This window comes from Rattus rattus, chromosome 16 (genome assembly GCF_011064425.1).
Source record: "Rattus rattus isolate New Zealand chromosome 16, Rrattus_CSIRO_v1, whole genome shotgun sequence".
In the NCBI taxonomy this organism is placed as follows: domain Eukaryota; kingdom Metazoa; phylum Chordata; class Mammalia; order Rodentia; family Muridae; genus Rattus; species Rattus rattus.
This window is the reverse complement of record NC_046169.1, coordinates 6,781,034-6,800,404: the sequence shown is the minus strand read 5'-3', so window position 1 is coordinate 6,800,404 and position 19,371 is coordinate 6,781,034. Positions and strand designations below refer to the sequence as shown.

At 46.7% G+C, this 19,371-nt stretch overlaps 3 protein-coding genes across 6 annotated transcripts in view; 2 read left to right on the top strand and 1 right to left on the bottom strand.

Annotated features, from left to right (window-relative positions):
- Lnx2 (ligand of numb-protein X 2) overlaps positions 1-5,849 on the bottom strand; it is a 64,002-nt gene extending 58,153 nt beyond the window's left edge. For 2 of the 4 annotated variants that reach the window (XM_032886400.1, XM_032886401.1), the window contains exon 1: positions 5,566-5,745. The gene's annotated coding sequence lies outside the window, so the exon portion shown is untranslated. Of the gene's footprint in view, positions 1-5,565; positions 5,746-5,767 lie in introns of those variants that run through there. The other 2 variants (XM_032886402.1, XM_032886399.1) reach the window with 2 other exon arrangements.
- Positions 5,850-6,710: 861 nt separating this feature from the next.
- On the top strand, positions 6,711-8,247 carry LOC116885186 (DNA-directed RNA polymerases I and III subunit RPAC2). Its single transcript, XM_032886403.1, has 2 exons — positions 6,711-6,853; positions 7,691-8,247. The coding sequence occupies exons 1-2, from the start codon at positions 6,828-6,830 to the stop codon at positions 8,064-8,066; spliced, it is 402 nt and encodes a 133-aa protein (XP_032742294.1). The 5' UTR covers positions 6,711-6,827; the 3' UTR covers positions 8,067-8,247.
- The window catches only part of LOC116885187 (protein POLR1D-like), a 32,765-nt gene continuing 20,146 nt past the window's right edge, over positions 6,753-19,371 (top strand). Inside the window, exon 1 of the mRNA XM_032886405.1 lies at positions 6,753-6,853. Coding sequence (XP_032742296.1) covers positions 6,828-6,853 — 26 coding nt within the window. The 5' untranslated portion in view covers positions 6,753-6,827. The remainder of the gene's footprint in view (positions 6,854-19,371) is intronic.

The following is a 19,371-nucleotide window of genomic DNA, read 5'->3' as shown; positions in this document are numbered from 1 at the left end:
GGCTCGCTGACAGGATGGGTGTGTGTGTGTGTGTGTGTGTGTGTGTGTGTGTGTGTGTGTGTGTGTGTGTGTGTGTGTGACAGATGCTTAAGCCAGGGTTCCAGATCAGGCCTAGCAGACATTTTTACTGCCACAGGGAGGGGTGATGGGAAAGGAGCAGACACACTGGCCTAACATTCTCTCAGAGGAGGATGGGAGCTGCACTGGGAAGTGTGGGCCTTAGAAAGGCTGGTGGGTGATTATGGGCAGGATAGGAGTTCCTAATGTGGACAACATGGTACCAAATGAACATCAAACCACATGGGGCTGGAGGCCATGGTGGGGGGAGTGAAGAGCTGAGGAGCTGGAAGCGGGTGTGTGTGTGTGTGTGTGTGTGTGTGTGTGTGTGTGTGTGTGTGTGTGTGTGTTAGTCATCCTGCCGTCAATGATGGCCATCTCTCCACTGAAGGTCTGCTAAGATCTGAATTTCTCCACAGTGAGAAACCCTGCTGCTTGTGTTTTTCAGCTCAGGACCAATCATGGGGCATGTGCTTAGAGATCTGGTAGGCAGGATGGAGCTGAAAACTGAAGTTTAAACACTGAAGTCACACAGAGGGAAAACAGGGCAGTGCTCACGACACTTAAGGATGACTTCATCGAAAGGATCCCACATGATCGGATCCATGGTAACTTACGTGGTTTAACTGGTAAGGATTCTGATGAAGAATTAAATTTTAAATTTAATTGAAGCTTTGTGGCTAACATCTGATGGGGTGGATAAGTGTTTCTCAGATTTACTAATAGCCAACACAAAAATCTTTATTATAATGAAGTCCAACAGTAACCTGAGATTATGACCCTCAACCTTTGGTTGTAAACTTTTCACCACTTTAGGATACCATCCCCCTTTGATAGGGTCTGTCTCTAGGATGCCCTAGGGGGCTGGCCTAGAACTCGGCATTCTAGAACTCGGTTTCTACTTCTCATTTCTATCCAGACTGAAAAACTCCAAATTTCCACTCACAAGTTTTCTCCTGAGGAAATGGCCTGTTGATGTAACACTCTAAAATGCCTAGGCTACGGGGTTGGGGATTTAGCTCAGTGGTAGAGCACTTGCCTAGGAAGCGCAAGGCCCTGGGTTCGGTCCCCAGCTCCGAAAAAAAGAACCAAAAAAATAAATAAATAAATAAATAAAATAAAATGCCTAGGCTAGGGCAATAAAACTATCTAATACCTAGCCTTCTCTGGAAACATTTCTGTCTAGATTCCCAGTCATCCCCACAGAGATAGCAGAGGCTCTCCCTGGGAGCTTTCCCAGGAACCAGGAAGCTGTGGTCAGTAACCTATGACCAAGGTTATACCCTGTGTGTCATGCACTTACAACTGAACCATGACCCAGCGGTCGTCTCTACCTTTGGAGAACTTACCACACCCCACAGCCATGGCAGTGAACTGTGAAAAGAGAAAAATGACAGCATCTATCTCACATGGAAACAGCTGGCTCTTAACAACCATGGGTTCACCCAGGTATCTTCTTAAAGGCTTGCAAACACTGTAGGGCCTCTTGTCACAACACATTCTCTTTTGTTTTCCCTCTGACCAAACATATGCAGAAAGGCAGACCAAAGCTGGCGGATTCATTCCTTCATGTACACACACACACACACACACACACACACACACACTGGGGAATTTACAGTGAACAAAACAGATGGGACCTTTGCTCTAGCAAGCATACAATCTAAAAGATAGAAACTCTTAGGTTTTTTCCAAGTCACACAAACCGGGCTTGGAGGGAGGTGTCACTCTGCAGTAGAGAACTAAAAGTCCTCTGAAAAACACATTAAGCTAATAGCTCTCATCTTCTGGATCCAACCAGTCCAAAAATTTACCTGACCTCAGATCTTTCTACTGTTTCTGCTGCTAAGGGAAGCTTAAAGGAGATTTGTTTTGTGAAACTTCCTAGGCTCTTTAACAGTCAAGCTTAGACCTGGAGAACTCTACATTTTACAATCCTATGTGTGAGGTGTGTGTGTGTGTGTGTGTGTGTGTGTGAATTTTTTAGCTGGCACCACTTTTTAAGTTAACCTATCTTCTACTATCCTTCCTGCCTGTAGGAAGGCAGCTATGGAAAGAGCTGTAGTTCAGGAAGCAAGGGGGAAATGTTACACAGTTCTGCAGAGTAAGAAGGATTTGAGTTGGGGTTGCGGGGAAGTGGAGGAGAGTGGAAAGCAGAAGAAGAGAAAAAAATCAGAGCCAACTGGTGTAGGAACCACAGGCCTTTACAGCAAAATCAATGTGACAGGGTGTGGGTGGGCAGGCCAGGGTTTTGCTACATAGCTCTGACTGTCCTGAAATTTGAAATACAGACCAGGCTGGCCTTAAACTCTCAAGAGATCAGCCTGCCCCTGCTTCCCAAGCTGAGATAAAGTGTATGTTCCACACCGAGGCGGGGTTTTGTTGTTTTGTTTTTGTCATTTGGGGACAGGTTGTTTGTTTGTTTGTTTAGACAAGGTTTCCTGTGTATCCCTGGCTGTCATGGCTCTCACTCTGTAAACCATGATGGGCTCAAATTCAGGAGCTCTGACTGCCCCTGCCTCCCAAATGCTGGGATTGAAGCATGCCACTGCCACCCGGGCTGTTTTTGTCATTTTTAAAAGACAGGATTTCACTATGCACCCTCAGGCTGGCCTCAAACTCACGGCAGTCTTCTTTCGCCATAGTCTCCTGAATGAATGAGATGACAGTTGTGTGTCTCCACACCCGGCTCTGAAACGCACTTCCTACACCTGCTGTTCCACATGAACACCCCACCAGCACTGCTCTCTAGCACTCCACCTTCCCCTGTCCCCCAATCTCACAGTTTACCACGCACCCAAAAAGACTGACTATGCAAAAGCCCTTTCTTTCTCTCTTCTTCGAAGGCTTCTCTTGCGATGTGTAGCCAACATGCTGAGTTGACCCATGTGGCAGCTCACAGGACAGAGCCTGAGCCTGAGCCGGACTTCCTGTACGCTACCATCCCAGTTTTAAACTGCTCCTTCTCAAGCCTCCATCATTCATTGCACTACCTCACTAATACTGTTGCCATTAAAGGAACAACTAATATTTATTCAGCGCTTGGAATTCAGCGCCACAGACTGTGTCGAGGGTATTACATGCGTAATTTCACTTGATCCTTACACCTTACTAAACAGTACTATGACTATTTCCTGCCTGTTAGGGAATCAAAACCCAGATGGAATAGTAATTTGAAAGGCAAGTGGAGGGGGTTGGGGATTTAGCTCAGCAGTAGAGCACTTGCCTAGCAAGCGCAAGGCCCTGGGTTCGGTCCCCAGCTCCAAAAAAAAGAAAAAAAGAAAAAAAAAAGGCAAGTGGAAGAACCTGACTCCTCTTTTGCCTCCATAACCAGCTTAACCAGTCCATACCCACCCCCCATCCCCCCAAAAAAACCCAGGAATTACAGGGCATAGTGGCACAGGCCTTTAATCTCAGCACTCTTGGAGGCAGAGGCAGGTGCATCTCTGAGTTCAAGGCCAGCCTGGTCTACAGAGTGAGTTCCAGGACAGCCAGGGCTACACAGAGAAACCCTGTCTCTAAAACAAAAACAGAAAGCAGACAGGCAAATCAAGAAACCAAGGATCAACGTCGTTCACTGCTCCTACCTAGTCACTCTCTGAGGAGTCCATACCGCCCGAATGCCACACCAGCTTTCTTCACCGGCTGATGACAAGCTTTGGCTGAGCTTTTCCTGAGCCATAGCCATGACTGTTTTTATTTTTTCAGTTTTTCAAACCCACCAGGCTAAAATGCTAAAGAGCTAAGAGGGGGTAATAAAGCCCGGCAAACACAGAGACTTCACGGTAGCCCCATTCTGTTTCTCACTCTTGGGACCCCCACTGTCCCCCAGCTATCCCTATGGAATGCAAACCTCACCACAGCATCTTCCTGCTTGAAATGAACACCCCAGAATCACTGACTGGATGAAGTGTCCAAACGTCTTCATGTGCTACACAAAATCCTTTCTTTTTAGTATTTCAACAGTTATCTGAGAGTCCAGTTGTAGAACATACCATGAACCCTACCTAAGATGAACAAAAAAAACAGCCCCACCCCTATTACTTTAACCCCAAACACTGTGTTCTTCAGATTAACCATACGCACAGCAGATAATGTCACATTCTACAGCCATAAGCATTTAGGATGCTCCCAGAGAGAGCCTGTGCCAATTTGAAGATTGCCTAGGATTCCTCTGACACATTCTAGGCAGAAATGATTTGAAGTTCCCACATTACTTTGTTCAAATTACTTTCCGGTAGTGGACTAAGAAGTATACAGCCACTGAGCAACTTTGGGCAAGAAATGATCCCTTTCCTCAAAGTTGCCAAAGCGGTAGACACTGAGTAGCTAAATGTTTATACAATGAAAAGGCTCAAACTTGAAGATTAGAGGAAAAGAACACAGACTTAGTAGATGGACTAAATTAAAAGCAATGTGACTCTAGAGCTGTTCTGACTTGGCCTACATTTGACCCTTTGGGAAAACTCACATGGAATTTGGACAGGCTAAAATGGCAAAACCTTCTTAGCTCTGGCTCAACAATGATCTGCAGGCCAAATAGGACACTAGATTCCCCCAGGTTCCTTCTTTACCTGCCAAAGTCCTTTTTTCTGAAGGTGTGGGGGAGGGAGGGTGTCCAAATCTATCAAAGCAAACAGGATTGACCTACTGAGATCCAACTTCGTCTGTGCTGTGTCACTGTACAGGCTAGAGAAAAAGCAAATTGTGTCCTGGGAAGGAGGCCAATTTCTAAGTACTGTGACTACAAAGAATGTGACATTCTTAAAGTGAAGGCAGTTTGGATAAACTGGAGCTCACAGAATCCTCCAACTATCCTTGCCATTGGTTTCTGTGATTTTATTTTTAAAGAAAAATTGGCGGGGTGTGGGGCGCACGCCTCTCTAACCCAACAGCACTCAGGGAAGAGTTCCAGGCTGGCCAAGGCTACAGAGAAAAGAAAAATTGATTCGAAAAAGCCACGCGGAAGCGTCCTTAGGCTCTGGCAAACACACAATCTTAAATGCAAACGGAAATACTAGAACACTCCATTAAAAAAAAAAAAAAAAAAAAAAAAAAAAGCCCTTGTGTGAAACGTGGCAGAAAGCTTTCAAAAGCCAGCGATGTTTTTCCCCAAGAGGTGTTTTGTGCGCAAATGCTTCCAAATCGGGATTCATATTTTGGAAATTATACCCCCACGCTCCCAAACATGTCAAATCTGAAGAGAAAGGTGAGACTTCCCCTGCAACAGGCTGGGGCGGGGAGGAGGGTCTCTCTGCTCATCCCTTCCAGGGAACAAAACCAAAGGGCAGCTGGCTAGCGCCACTCTAGCTCCCGACAACGTGCAGACGCGAAGTGCAACAACTCGTCCTCAAACGTCCATGTCTTGAGAAGCGAGAGGCGCGCAGAACCGCACCGGGTCTCCTGGAAGCTGCACCCGCACCGGGCCGGGCCAGACACCACGCGGCCCCCAGCGGTTCCCCAGATGGTCCCCCCTACCCTGACGCCACACCCCGTCACCGCCCGCACCTGAGGCGAAGTAACTCACTGACGGAAAGCGGCGGGCTCCCCGCGGGCGCGCTGACGAGGACGCTACCCGGCTCCGCTCTGCCGGGACTCACCGCCGCCGATTTCCTGGCGAGAAGCAAAGTCCGGCGAAGACTTTACTTCTCAACCGCCCCTGCTGCCTTTCCCCTCGGGGGCGAGCGCAGAGGCCCAACCCGACACGCACCTGAGCCAATCAACGGCGGGCGAAGGCGGGACTAAGAGCGGGCTTGGAGCCGCTCGACCAATCAAGGAATTCTAGGGGCCGGGTCGGCCCTGCTCATCACTCCCGAGTTAGAGTGAGCGCGTTCCGCCCTCCGCCATCGCTCCCGGCCGGATTCTCCCCTCAGACACACAGAGAAGACGCTCGGGAAGTGTCTGCGTGCACCCCTGGAGCGCCGCGCCCGGCGTGGGACAGCTGAAGGGAGGGGAGGGTTGCGGGACCAGGCTGAGGGAGAACAGGTGGCGCGGGGCGGCTGACGTGTAGGTGTGCAGGGCGAGAGGACAGCTGGGTGGGGCGGGGACCCAGCCTGGCCAGGGTCAGGTGGGAGAAGAGAGGATGCACCTGAGAAGGGCGGTTCCTTGGGTTCAAAGGGAAAAGGAGCTGCAAGTCCACCGCGTGAGCTCCGGAGGAAGGAGGGCGGTGCTCCAAACTCTCACTTCTCTCCCAAAAGAAAGACAAACGCTGCCTTTGCACCTATTGGAGATGTACATTTGCACCCCTGGGAGAAAATAAAAAGCCCACAGTATCGTCAGGAAAGTCACCTCTGCACACTAGTCTCTCTGCTTTTTCAAGGTTGCAATATGCTGGGTGCCCCAGGAAAGGCCCATGAGGACTCCGGTCCCGGGAATAGCCAGCCATGGGGCAGTCCCGTTCCTCGAGACTCTAGAAAGTCAGAGATCCGACCCCGACGCTAAATAGCAGATGTCTCGGGGCAACAGGCGAGAAGCCTGTGATCTACGGTAGCACTCGGGGACAGAATGTGCACCGCAGCCGCCTGGCTTCCGCAGTTCCAGGTGAGCGGTCCAGCCCGAGCCTGGGCGTGGTCGGGGGCGGGTTCTGTTTTAGCCCCGCCCTTCATAGGGGGCCCTGCCGCGCCGCTGCGGCTCCGCCTCCCTCCTTCCGTCATCCGCTCCTTCCGTCGGTGGTTTCTTCCTTCCTGCCTTGTCCCGCACCTTTCGCGACATGGGGAAGAGCTTCCTTTTCGCCAGCGCCACCTGAGGATTTCCTGGAGCCGCTCCCCGCGATGGAGGACGATCAGGAGCTGGAGAGGTAAGGTTGGAGGCAAAGAGTGGAGTGGGGCGGCGGGTCGGGCCAGAGAAGCGGGTAGCGAAGGGGCACGCGGCCGACTGCGCCCGGCGTGGCGGCTAGGCCTGACCCCAGGCGCTGGGGAAGGGAGGAGAGAGAATAGAGCGGGCCGGGTTGGGAAGAGGGAGGAGCCGTGGGTTCATTTATAACAGAAAAGCCCAGAGGGACGCTAGCCATCCGGGATGGGAGAGAGGTTGGGAATCCAGCTGTAAGTCCCAAACTGCCACCACCCTCATTAGAACTGCCTCGTGTAAGGTCACGCACCGGGCCAGCCATCCCGAGTGGCGGTCCTGGCGTGTTAAGTTAGCTAAAGTTACTGCAACTCCGCTCTGTGCAGACTGCTCATAAATTCTCTCTGTCCGCCAAATTCTCCCTCCTATTAAACTTTTCACTTCCTTTCACTTAGTTTCCTTACCTCTTTCAAACGGAAGCTGTAACTAAGCCTGCCACCCTGATACCTTGTGGTTGCCATTTTTATGCTAAAGTAATCGTGTTTTTTATGCCTGTCAACTCCCTTTTCATCTTCAGCAGGGCCTACCCTATTATAACTCTGCCCCTTTCTTTGCTCTATCCGAAGATTTTTGCAAACAATTAACTTCGTGGGTTGTTTTTCTTTTGTTTTGTTTTTTTCTGAGGTGGTACCCACCCCCTTGCTGGAGTCAAATGAAGTAGGGAGAAACGAGTTAAATATTTATGGCTAGAAGTGTGGAGGCAGGAAAATGAGGCAGTGAATCTTTAAGAGTTAATCAGAAAACGATATTCCGTATGATCTCATTCTTACACAAAAAAATATGTGTGTAGAAAAATATCAGGATTGAAGACCTCAATGGCTGAAGGCGAGAGGAAGACAGCCCTGGAAATGGTCCAGGCAGCTGGAACAGATAGACAGTGTGTGACATTTGTACTACACGAGGAGGACCATACACTAGGAAATTGTCTGCGGTACATAATCATGAAGAACCCGGAAGTGGAATTTTGTGGTTACACTACGACCCATCCTTCAGAGAGCAAAATTAATTTGCGAATTCAGACACGGGGTGCACTTCCAGCTGTTGAGCCGTTTCAGAAAGGCCTGAATGAGCTCTTGAATGTCTGCCAGCATGTGCTTGTCAAGTTTGAGGCCAGCGTAAAGGACTATAAAGATAAAAAGGCAAGCAAAAACGAACCCACGCTCTAGTCCCTCGTGCAGGGTACAAGCAGGACCACCCTCAGGATGGTACAGAGCCCAGAACTAGAATTGGTGACTACAGCATGTTCTGTCCTATAGGAAAATGTGGCTCTAGCTATTGACCCATTACAGCTTTTGGAATCTCTGCAAGTCTGTTTGCCTAATAAATTCTCGCTTTTGTTTAAACTAGTTTGAGTGGTTTCTCTTCCTTGAACCTAGATGAACCCCCAAGGATGGTGTCACCCCTTAATTGAACCAACGCTATAAGTGAACAGACGTAATTGGGCCGAGTCAGAGGTTGTGATCACAGATCTTAAAAAGACTATTTCTATATGATCGAAATGCTGTGGGAAGGAGAGGTAAAGTAGAATGAGGTCCAGGACACTATGATTTAAAAGGCTGGAAAGAAGATTGGAAGAGGGACTTGAGGTGGTTTGTTTTTACATTTTCCTTGTATGTGCACACAAACATGCCATGGTACACGCATGGCAGTCTGTTCTCTCCTAACGCCATATTGGAGCCATTTGATTGTTGGGCTTCACAGCAAGCACCTGTACCCAGTAAGGCATCTCCGGGCTGGTTTTTTTTTTTTTTTTATTAATGCAAATGCTTCTTTGATATGATTAGTAGACTACCTTAAGGATGAAGATAATGTAAAGTACTCTCGGAGTTTTAATTTCGCAAGAGAATTTGAATTGGTATCAAGCTCCATCTTCGTAGCTTTTGTAGGATGTCAGTTTATTGCTTGAATTCCAGAACACTAATGAAATATGTAGTCACAACATGAGTAAACCAGTTTTTACTAGGTTTCGTGCAGGCCTGTTTGTGTGGATATGTATGTATGCACATGGAAGCCAGAAGTTAACCTTTAGTTTGGTTGGTTTTAGGGCACGTTCACCAGCTAGCCCCGGCTGACTTGGAATGCACTTGATAAACTTGCCCTTGCCCTAGTTTCTCACATATTGGGGTTAAAGGGGTTTGTCAGTTAGGCTAGGCTACCCCAGGAACCTACTTGTTATCTGTCTCCCGAGCATTGGTGTTGGAAGCTTAGCCACCCTGCCCAACTTTTATGTAAGCTCTGGAAATTAAAATCAGATCCTTAAAGTTTGTGGCAAGTGCTTCAGCAACCGAGTTGTCTCTCCAGCTCCAACTTTAATTATTGGAAAAACTGGAATTACCAGGTAACATTTTTAGTCTTTAGGTAGGAGCCCAGGGTTACATAGAAGAGATAACATTTGATAGAAAGTCAGGATTTGGAGGAAGAGAATTCTGTACAGAAGAAATGACATTTTGGGAAACTTAACAATATTAACAAAACCTTTCACATCCCAAGAGTCATCCGGTTTATCTCTTTAATCGTTTGTGTCTTGTAAGTATTCTACCCAGGCGTGACTTAATTCACTCTAAGTATCTGTCACTCCTGAGCCGAGTCACCTCTTGCTCTAGAGCTTTGGGATCTTTGGTGATGCTTGTCTTCAGTCAGAACTCCACTGTCTGCCAGGGATGATGGTGCATGCCTGTAATCTCAGCATACAAAAGATTCAAACAAACAAAAGATGCAAACAGGAGAATTACAAGTTAAAGATCCGACTGACTTGAATAACAAGAGCTTGCCTCAGAAAAACAGCACCAACATACATACATGCTTTTAATCCCAGCACTCTGGAGGCAGAGGCAGAGGCAGAGGCAGGCAGCTCTCTTAAGTTTGAGGCCAGCCTGGTCTTCAAAGTGAGATAGGAAGTCCAAGGCTACATAGAGAAACTCTGTCTCAAAAAGTCAAAAAAAAAAAAAAGGAACCTTTAGGTTATATTTGACCTCTTCTACCCTGCCAAGAGCCTATATTTCCTAGACTTGACCCACTTTTTAAAAAGATACTTTTGTACTCACTGAATGCCTGGATTGTACCAGGCCTTGAAAACAGATAACAGTGGAAACTTGTTTTTGTTTTTGGAAGAAGGGTTTCTCTGTAGTCCTGACTGTCCAGGAACTCACTCCAGACCAGGCTGCCTCCCACATGGTGGGATTAAAGGCATGAACTACCGCTGCCTGGCTTGGCAGTAGGAATTTTTTTAAATGGAGTTAAAAAAAACAAAGTTTTAAACAAATACGAGGCCAAATAGAGAACTTGAGAAGTGTCTGCTTTGAACACAGAAACCAGGGAAGGAGTTCCAGAGATCGTAGGAAAAGAAGAGGCTATGCAGAGTGGAGAGCAAATGCACACTTGGGGGGAAATGTGAGCTCCTGAAGCAGAAACTAAAGGTTGGAGAACTTAAAGATTTCCATGGTTTAGCATAGCAGATAAGGAGAAGGGCCCATCTTCTTGATTCAGTGAGGAAAAGAGCTGGAGTGCTGTGTTATTTCCATTACAGAGTGGGATGATGGGGCAAATTGTAGCAAAGCCAGACCGGAAGTGGCCCAAAATGCCGATAACACGGACAATAGGGAGAAGGGTGAAGTCCTAGGAACAGGATGTCAGATAGAGAACCAGATGTTTCCATCTCCTGTCTAGGTTCGAGGCCAATTACTAGGACAAGGAGCTTAGAAGTAACTGTTGTGTTGTGAGGGTTGCGGGCCCTGGGAGAGATACAAGCTGAAGGTAACCATGTGAGCCCTGATCATAAAGATGTAAGTCAACAGAGGCTGGAAAGTGATAAGGAAGGGGCTGGGAAGCAAGCCTCAGGCAACCTCAGTGTTAGGTAGAGTATATACCTGATGAGACAGTAAATTCTGCCGGAAGCCGAGCTGTGGAAGATGCTGAGTAAGTCAGCCCTATGACTGGGGAAGAAAAGGTCCTTTGAAATTAGCCCAGAGGCCACTAGGCCGTGGGTCGAATTCATCTGGGGTCTAAGGAGAGGACTCTGCTGAGGAATGACTTGGTTTGAGTTTTCCAAAGATAAAATAGACACGGCCCTTAGAGTGGTATGCTTAGTTGGCAGCAAGGATGATGACAGTTCAGTTAGGGCGGAGAAGAGTGAAGAAAACCAATCTCGAAGTAGGAAGAGTGGAAGGTGTAAGAAAGTCCAGTTAGAGAAAACAGTGTATCAACTGGTGACCACCACTGGATCTCACAGTTGGGTCGCAATAAAGGGTTGTCACTCATCCTGTGGCATGCAGTGTAAATCCGTCTAGGGTGGCCATAAACAGACTCAGATAGAAGTTCATATAGATGGCAGATGGGCTCAGGGAGAAAATAGGCTCATCAGGAGTGCCACATGTGTGGAAGGAACGGTGTGCAGTCTGTGGGAACTAGAGGGCTGAGAGAGCTCGGGGTGTTGGTGTGCCCTCTTAATACCTGCAGACAGAGGCAGGTAGAACTCTGAATCTGAGGACAGCCTAATGTATATAGTGAGTTCTGGGCCAAGGCTATGAAAGAAAGGGCAGAAGAATGGGGGTGACAGACTTGTACTTGAATCATACTTGCTTATATAAACTGAAAAAAATCCCCACTACCTCACTGGTGAGCTAATGATGTTGCGCTCAAACCACTGCAGTGTTAATGATTCAAGATCAGAAGTTCTGTTTGGCTGTAAAATCCTGTGTCCTCTAAAGAGCCAATCATTAAACGAGATGCCCATACACCAAAGGCTTTTAATATCTAATAATTCTGCATATCTGGCCTAGCACTTGCCACTTTCAAAGCACTTTACAGACTAGTTCTAAATTACATATAGCAGTAGCATCTAAGTGCCCTAATTAATTAGCATAATACAGGTTTGTGTGGTATCTCTGTAGAGAATAAAAAGTCTACATAAAAAGCTTATCCATTTAGTTGTGACCCAGAGCATCCTGCATTCCAAGAGATAGGAAAGAATATTGGATTCTTCAGCCCATGATTGACTACCTTCTTCTCAGTTCATTTATCAAGGTTATTGTCTCCAGCAGGGGGAAAAAAGAGTAAAATCAAGATATATTTTAAAAAATTTTAGTTGAAAAGAAATATTTTGAGGATGAGGTTTGAGGCCGGGATTTTATATAGCCCTAGCTGTGCTAGAACTCACTTTGTAGACCAGGCTGACCTCAAACTCACAGAGATCCACCTGCCTCTGCTGCCTAAGTGCTGGGATTAAAGGTGTGTGCCACCACACTCAGCTAATAAAATTATATATTTTTAAAAGATTATAGTCCTCCAGGTCTTTAGACAAAAGTGATTATTTTTGGTTTACTTCATTTCTAGATTCCAATGATCTTTGGAACATCCTTCAAATAGAGCCCCCAAGAGATGCTTCTGGATCCATAGTTTACTTTCAAAGACTTAAAACTCCAGATCTAGCCCTTTTTGATCAGATTCTTAATACTGTATCTTTTTGCTGCTTTAGATTTTATAAGATATTGTGATACAGTTGCTGTTTGGGTCCATTTATTTCAAGGATGGAATGCTTCTCACATCTAGCTGACACTGGACCTCACACTGTCTACACAGCAAGTAAGGCCTGATAGCACCGCCCTGAGAAATAGGGAGAAGGAGTCTTACAAGCCTTCTGTAGTTTGGGCAGGGCAAGTGAGTTGTACATAGGAGAAAGAAGACTGTTTTAATGTGTGGTGTTGCATAGGTAAGTGCGGGACCTAAAATGTAACAGATAAGGACTGGAGAGGTGGCTCAACTATCAAGAGCACTGACTGCTCTTCCAGAGGCCCTGAATTCAAATCCCAGCAACCACCACCATCTGTAATGGCATCTTATGCCCTCTTCAGTCACTCTGCTGTACAGTATGTGCAGATAAAGGGCTCATACACATAAAAATACATAAGCAAATCCTGAAAAAGAATACAAATGTAACAGGTAAGACAGAATTGAGGGACTCGCTGTTTTGTGCACTCCCACCTGCTCTTGGGATGCGAACCTAGGCAGAGGCCAGCCAGCGAGGCCAGTGTGATCTGCTTTCCAGGAACTCGGGGAACGTTGGTGGATTGTGAAAGAAGTATCAGTGTTCAGAGATGTATGGCTTCCTTCTTCCCAGTCTAAAGGAGGCATAGCTGGGCCTGGGCGCTCATGCCTAGTAGTACTAAGGAAGGAGAGTCTCAACTTCTTAGATAGCCGGGACTACAGCAAAAGATCAAAGCCCAGCCTGAACACCTCGGTGAGACCATGCTCAAGCCATAGGGGTGGCTTCACATGTAGCCTGTGGTACAGTCCTTGTCCTCGCCCTAGTGTGTGTAGGTCGAGCTTGATCCCCACCAGGAGGTATGGGGAGGGAGCAACAGTGAGCCTCCGGTCAGTACATTCCCATATCTGTGTGGAGGGAAGGTGAAGCCAGCAGTGAATTCAGACCATTTAATGAGCGGGTGTGGTAGACTAGCAACATGGATGCAGAACTGGAGGCTTGAGCATGGGATATAAGAAACTTCTAGAAAGAAAGTTAGATTCTGTATCATGGTAAAGATACAGAGAGAACACAAGCTTCTCTGGGGCCTATATCCATGTTCACTTACTCTGAGGCTTTTCAGCCACTCCCTCACAACCAAAAACCAGTAAGGCAAGATTTACCTCTCCCAGGGCCTGTCCTTCTAATAAGAGTTAAATGAGTCAACTGCTCTAAATCCATCTCCCTGTCCTTGAGAAGCTGAGGCAGGAAGATGGAGAGTTTGAGGCCAGCCTGGGTCACAAAGCAAGACCTTGCCTTCAAAATGTAAGAGAGTATTTTACTCATTTGTTAAATAACTTTTGAGCATAGGGATATAGCAGGAAACAAGTTGGTCTGCATGCAGTTTAGTTCACATGGCACAGGAAGGCAATAAATGAATGTTACAAATCAACATTAGCGATTAATGTGATTATGCTAATATCGTTAGGTATGTCGAACAAGCTGGTTGGTTTGTATATCTTCCTGAATGAAAATCGTAGAACAAACCCAAGCTCAGTAGCTCTGTGACTCCTTTAGTTCCAGGGAGCACTGTGAAGAGGTATGGTGGGCTCCCGGTCTGTTAAAGCCTTTAAGAAAGCCACTCTGGAATAGCATCCCTACTACTAGGGTACGCATCAAAAATAAGTGGATTGGTTTCTTCCCTCTTTAAGAAATTAGCCTGCGGGAACGTTCACAGCCTTCCTCGCACTTGGAAATGAGAAGAGAATGAAGGTCTGCAGCAGATGGGCACCTGGTACAGTGCCAGGTGTCTGGAATGTTGGCTGGAAGCCAGCGCCCAATCTAGGCCAGTGAGCATAAAACAGCATAAAATGGACCATATGTATTGCCTTTGTCAATAATTCCTGTTTCTTGTAAAGAATCTTTTCTACCTGCATAAAAAAAAAAAAAGTTCCAGTTTTAACAACCAGGTTGCCTAACCATTGAGCTTGGATTTCTTTCCCTTTTCAAGGGCAGAGAGTCTTCTCTGTGAGTCCTTTTTCAGTATTCTGTGAGGGCCAAGAGTGAGAGCTGAGGTGAGATGGCCTTGTGGCCCAAACACTTCCCCACCTGTGAATTTGGGTGAGTGACTAGGCTTTTCTGAACCTCTGGTTTCCTCATCGATAAACTAGGTGAATAATAACACTCACTTGGTAGGATTATTATAAAGAATAAGTGAATTAAAACAGCACAGTTCTCAGAGGACAAGTACTCTGAGATGTCATCTATTGGCCACTGGTCAAGCCAGTTAATGATGGTTAAACTAATGGCGTCTGCACACAGGCTGTGTCTTATTGTTTATGGGCATATCGGGGCTGGTTTCCATACTGTCCACTGTAACTGACTACCATTGGTCACTGGCCTGGTTAGTTTTGTGTCAACTTGATTCCAGCTATAGTCATCTTGCAGGAGAGACCCACAATTGAGAAAATACCTCCATTAGATCAGGCTATAGAGCATTTTCTTAGTTAGTGATGTGGGAGGGCCCATCTGTGGGTGGTGCTACTCCTGGCCTAGTGGCTCTGGGTGCTATGAGAAAGCTAGCTAGCTCGTTAATGGTGGCGCACACCTTTGGTCCTAGCACTCAGGAGATCGATCTCTGTGATTTTAAGGCCAGCCTGGTCTACATGGGTCCAAGACAGTCAGAGCTACCTCAGTGAGAAATTGTCTCAAAACAAAACAACAACCAAAAGACAAAAAAAGAAAAAGAAAAGGAAGCCGATGGAGCAAGTCCTGAGGAGCAAGCCAGTCCAGTAAGCAGCACTCCTCCATGGTTTCTGCTCCGGCTCCTGCCTCAGGTTCCTGCTGTGTTCTGTGGAAGTGTGGCTGAAAGAACCCTTTTCTCCCCAAGTTGCTTTTGGCCACGGTGTTTCATCACAGTGACAGAAACCCTAAGTAAGACAGTCATCTTTCATAGACAACTATCTCAGTGCTTTTGTCCCTTGTCCTGTTCTTGCCTAAGATTTTTTTTTTTTTTCTTTTTCGGAGCTGGGGACCGAACCCAGGGCCTTGCACTTGCTAGGCAAGCGCTCTACCACTGAGCTAAATCCCCAACCCCAAGATTTTTTTTTTAAAGAATTATTTATTTTAGTTATATGAGTACACTGTAGCTATCTTCAGACACACCAGAAGAGGGCATTGGGTCCCATTACAGATGTGGTTGCTGGGAATTGAACTCAGGACCTCTGGAAGAGCAGTCAGTGCTCTTTACCGCTGAGCCATCTCTCCAGCCCCCTTGCCTAAAATTCTCTTTCCTTACACTTTCATATGGTCTGCCCACTGCGAGGCAGTTTGCTCAGGAACATCACCCTTGACGGTGGTGTCGATTACTCATTTCCACGTAGCTAGTTACCTCAAAACCTAGGGACTGAAAGCAAAACACTTCTCAGTTTCTGTGGATGCAGGAATGTTGGCGGGGCTTAGCCAAGTGCTTCAGAGTCTGTCTCCAAGACTGCGGACTGCAGACTGCAGTTCTTGGGCTTGCATGGAGGAGGACCTGTTCCTGGGCTGATGTCAAGGGCTGCCCAGTAACCTTGGTCACCTTGGTTGCTTGTTTCCCCCAGAACAACTACCACACTAAAGCCATACTCTGTATTCCCTAATCTCAGAAGTGATACCTCACCAGTCCCTATGGTAAAGGTGACTCAGTCCAGGCCGCTTCCAGGATTACTCGAAACACTGGCAAGTGGAAACCACAGGACCACTTGGGAGGCCGCCTACTGCAGTCACCACAAAAAATAGCATCTTACATCCTTGCACTTTGATGGCCTTTCCTTATTCTGTTCCTTCATAGCTTCACTCACTAAGTTAGGATGGACTCGTTAGTTGTCTGTCTAACTCTGAGCTGTAGGGGCAAAGAGTTCCTGGTTTGCAGTGAAGGAATGAAAGTGCGTGTGATGAATGTCAGCTCTGACAGGGAGGAAACCTGCAAGACTGATCGTTCCTAACGGCTTGATTTTGAATACTCATCAGCCAGTGTGAACTCAGGATGTTGATGTATCATCACTGTGTGCAGGACGCGCTCAGAACACTAGGCACCCGTTCTTCTAACTCTTGATTGCAAGCTCCTTCCCCAAACCCTTCACTGCAGGTTCTCCCCACCCCACCCCACCCCCCACCCCCGTTCTATAGTACTTCCTGCCTTCAAACGTGTGTGTGTGTGTGTGTGTATACATATATGTATATATAGATATGTAACTGTATACATAATTTATATATTGGCTGCTTTCTCTCACCCAATCTCCCCACCCACACACAATCTAATATACACTATAGAATAAAACTCAGTGTAGAGATTTTTGTCTGAATGTTCACTGATGCCTTAGAACAGTGCCTGGCCCATAGTGAATGCTTGGTAAGATGAACTTTTTTTTTTTCTCCTTACTAAATATCTCAAGAGCTGAACTTGAATTTCAAAGGTTGGAATAACTATTGGGTCAGTTTGTAGCCACATGTCTATAGCTCCATAGTCTGTCACATGGACAATAAGAGATTGGCCTGTCCAGGAGTTCACTGAGGTAAAGAGCGGCCATGGTTAGACAAAGAATGTCAGGGAAGTAGCTGTGTAATGGGATCCAGGCAGATCTGATGGGCATGACCAGGTCGGTGAGTCCAGCCTGAGCAGAGGAGAATTGGTCAGCGTCTCTAGATTTGGGGAGTCAACCCAAGTGAGTACCCGCACATTAAAGAGAGCTGGCATGAAGACGCACTTGATTTGTGAACTGCGTTTTCTGCTTCATACACACACGATCTGGTCTCAGAGGTGGAGGCTCACAGATAGTAAATTATAATAAAATAAAAGAAGATGGCAAACTATGTAGGATTACACAAATGTTAGTTTGTCCTTGCGTTGTACTCTAGAATTTCAGAAATTCCATCCATTAAATAGTCTTGAACGTTATGAAAGACAAAACCAAGAACCCACTGGGGCATTTGTGATGGCCGTTTGTCTTACCGTCTGGACACGCTTGCTTTACAACAAGACGACAGACTCTTGCATCCCTCCCTTGCAGCCTCATGGACATTTAGTCAGTGGATGTCCATTTCCTTCTTAATTAGAAGTTTTCTTTATTATAATCAAATATATGCCCTCCACCCCCCCTTATGACCTCTAACATGTTCTCCCAACTTCATGTGGGTTTTTTGTTTTTGTTTTGTTTTTGATAATGCACTTAGTCTATTCAGTCTGTACTGCCCATGCATGGGTGTGGGGCCATCCACTGGAGCATGAGCGACCGACCCACCAGTTGGAACACCCTCAGAAAATTATCCTCCCTTCCCCGGTAGCTGTTGAGTGCCAGTGGCTCCACATTAAAGGTGAGGCCTGGAAAGCACCCACTCTTAACTCTGCCGAAATCCTGGCTGGCTTGAGTTTGCATGGATAACCACACCACTGTGAGTGCATGAACGGAATAGCCTTGTGTCCAGAAGCAGCATCTCTGCACGCCTCCCTGTCCTCTGGCTCGCACGTTCTCTCCGCCTCCTTTTTCAAGATATTCCCTGGCTCTGGCAGGGAGCCGGGGTGGTTGATGACAAAGACACGGCATTTCGGGCTGAGCACTCAGTCTCAGCGTTTTGATCAATTAATGTGTCTCTGCATTGACTTCTGCCCGCTACAAAGAAGGAGCTTTTCTGATTAAGGTTGAGTGCATCCCTGATATGTCGATATGAACACAAATATCTAGAAAGCAATTTGACAATGTTAAAATTTAGTGAACTAAAAATAGCAAGTTCTACTCTTGGGCCTCCCCAGGGTATGGGCTTTTGATGAAGATTATAGTACCAGACATGAAATTTCCTCAAATCCAATCAGAAAGTGAGCGTGACCCTCTAACAGGACTACAACGATTGCACCAATAGATACAACCAGCCTAGGCTCACAGCCTATATAGCTAGCACCTTTGACACTGAAAGCTCGGCAGCAGGAAGGAGATTTCTTGCTTGGTTTGAGATTGTTTTCCTAGCCCTGTAGCCAAATAGAGGCTTAGCTGTGGTTATTATGGAGGGTAGCCAAGGGCAATGGTTACAGCCTGTGTTGTCTTAGAGACTTCTGGGGCCTGCCCGCCTCACCAATAACTGGAAGGGGGTATCCCATGCCTTGCACTGCAATTTTCATTTAATAACCTGTGTCTTCTGAGAGCAGCATTGCATAAGTGTTGGTTTCTGACCAACTGGATCCCAGAATAAGTTATAATTGGAACTCAGAGTTCAAGGATCAGGCATCGCTGAGATTCCTCATTTAAAGACTTTCAGATCCTGGTTTGCCTGCTTGCTCTGGTCTGCATTCTTAAGCATAGATCTTGGAGCTAAGAATACTTAGCAGGATTTTTCTTCAAGAGTGATTAATCTGTGGACTTGGAGACGTGTTTCACTTAGCGCTGCATTCCGAAGATGAGGCATGGAGCGCAGCCATCATTTTCTTTGTCAGAGGAAAGGGCTTGGATTTATGTTGTGTATCAATTCTGTGATCTAAGCTTTCAGGCTTGATGTTACAATTTTATTCCTGTCTTCATGTGAAGATTATACTTTGTCCGTAAATGGATGGTGAAAATGGGGGCTTTAGAGACTTATGATTAGAAACCTTGATTGAAAACGGCTTGTCTTTAGGATTGCCAGCCTACGGGTGTGTCCCTGTCTGCTGCCCAGCCTTGAGGCAAGCAAGGCAGAAGGTTCCCTTCCTGTTGGCTTGTTCCAGTGGGTCGGCCTTGTGTGAGCTGTGTGCTTCCCGGCAAGCCAAGACTTGAGAGAGCCACCTCGGCTTCTTTCTAGCAGAAAGCAGATGGCCCACCACCACGTAGTTCTGACTGCAGAGTGAGACTGACTCAGAGGGAACCAGCGGAACCCTCCTTTCAGAGTTGATGGCTTCCCACCTAGAGGAAAGAAAACTGAGGCCTGTACAAGTTAAACTTAAGTCATTCGGGCTAGCAAGTCTTAACCATGCAGAGGTCAGTGGCTTAGAGATGGCTTCAGGACAC

What these genes read in the sequence shown, in the direction of transcription:
- LOC116885186 (XM_032886403.1), top strand. Translation starts at nt 6,828, where the DNA reads ATGGAGGACGATCAGGAGCTGGAGAG. An exon ending in GACGATCAGGAGCTGGAGAG is followed by an intron (nt 6,854 to 7,690) that starts GTAAGGTTGGAG and finishes ATATGTGTGTAG; the next exon opens with AAAAATATCAGGATTGAAGA.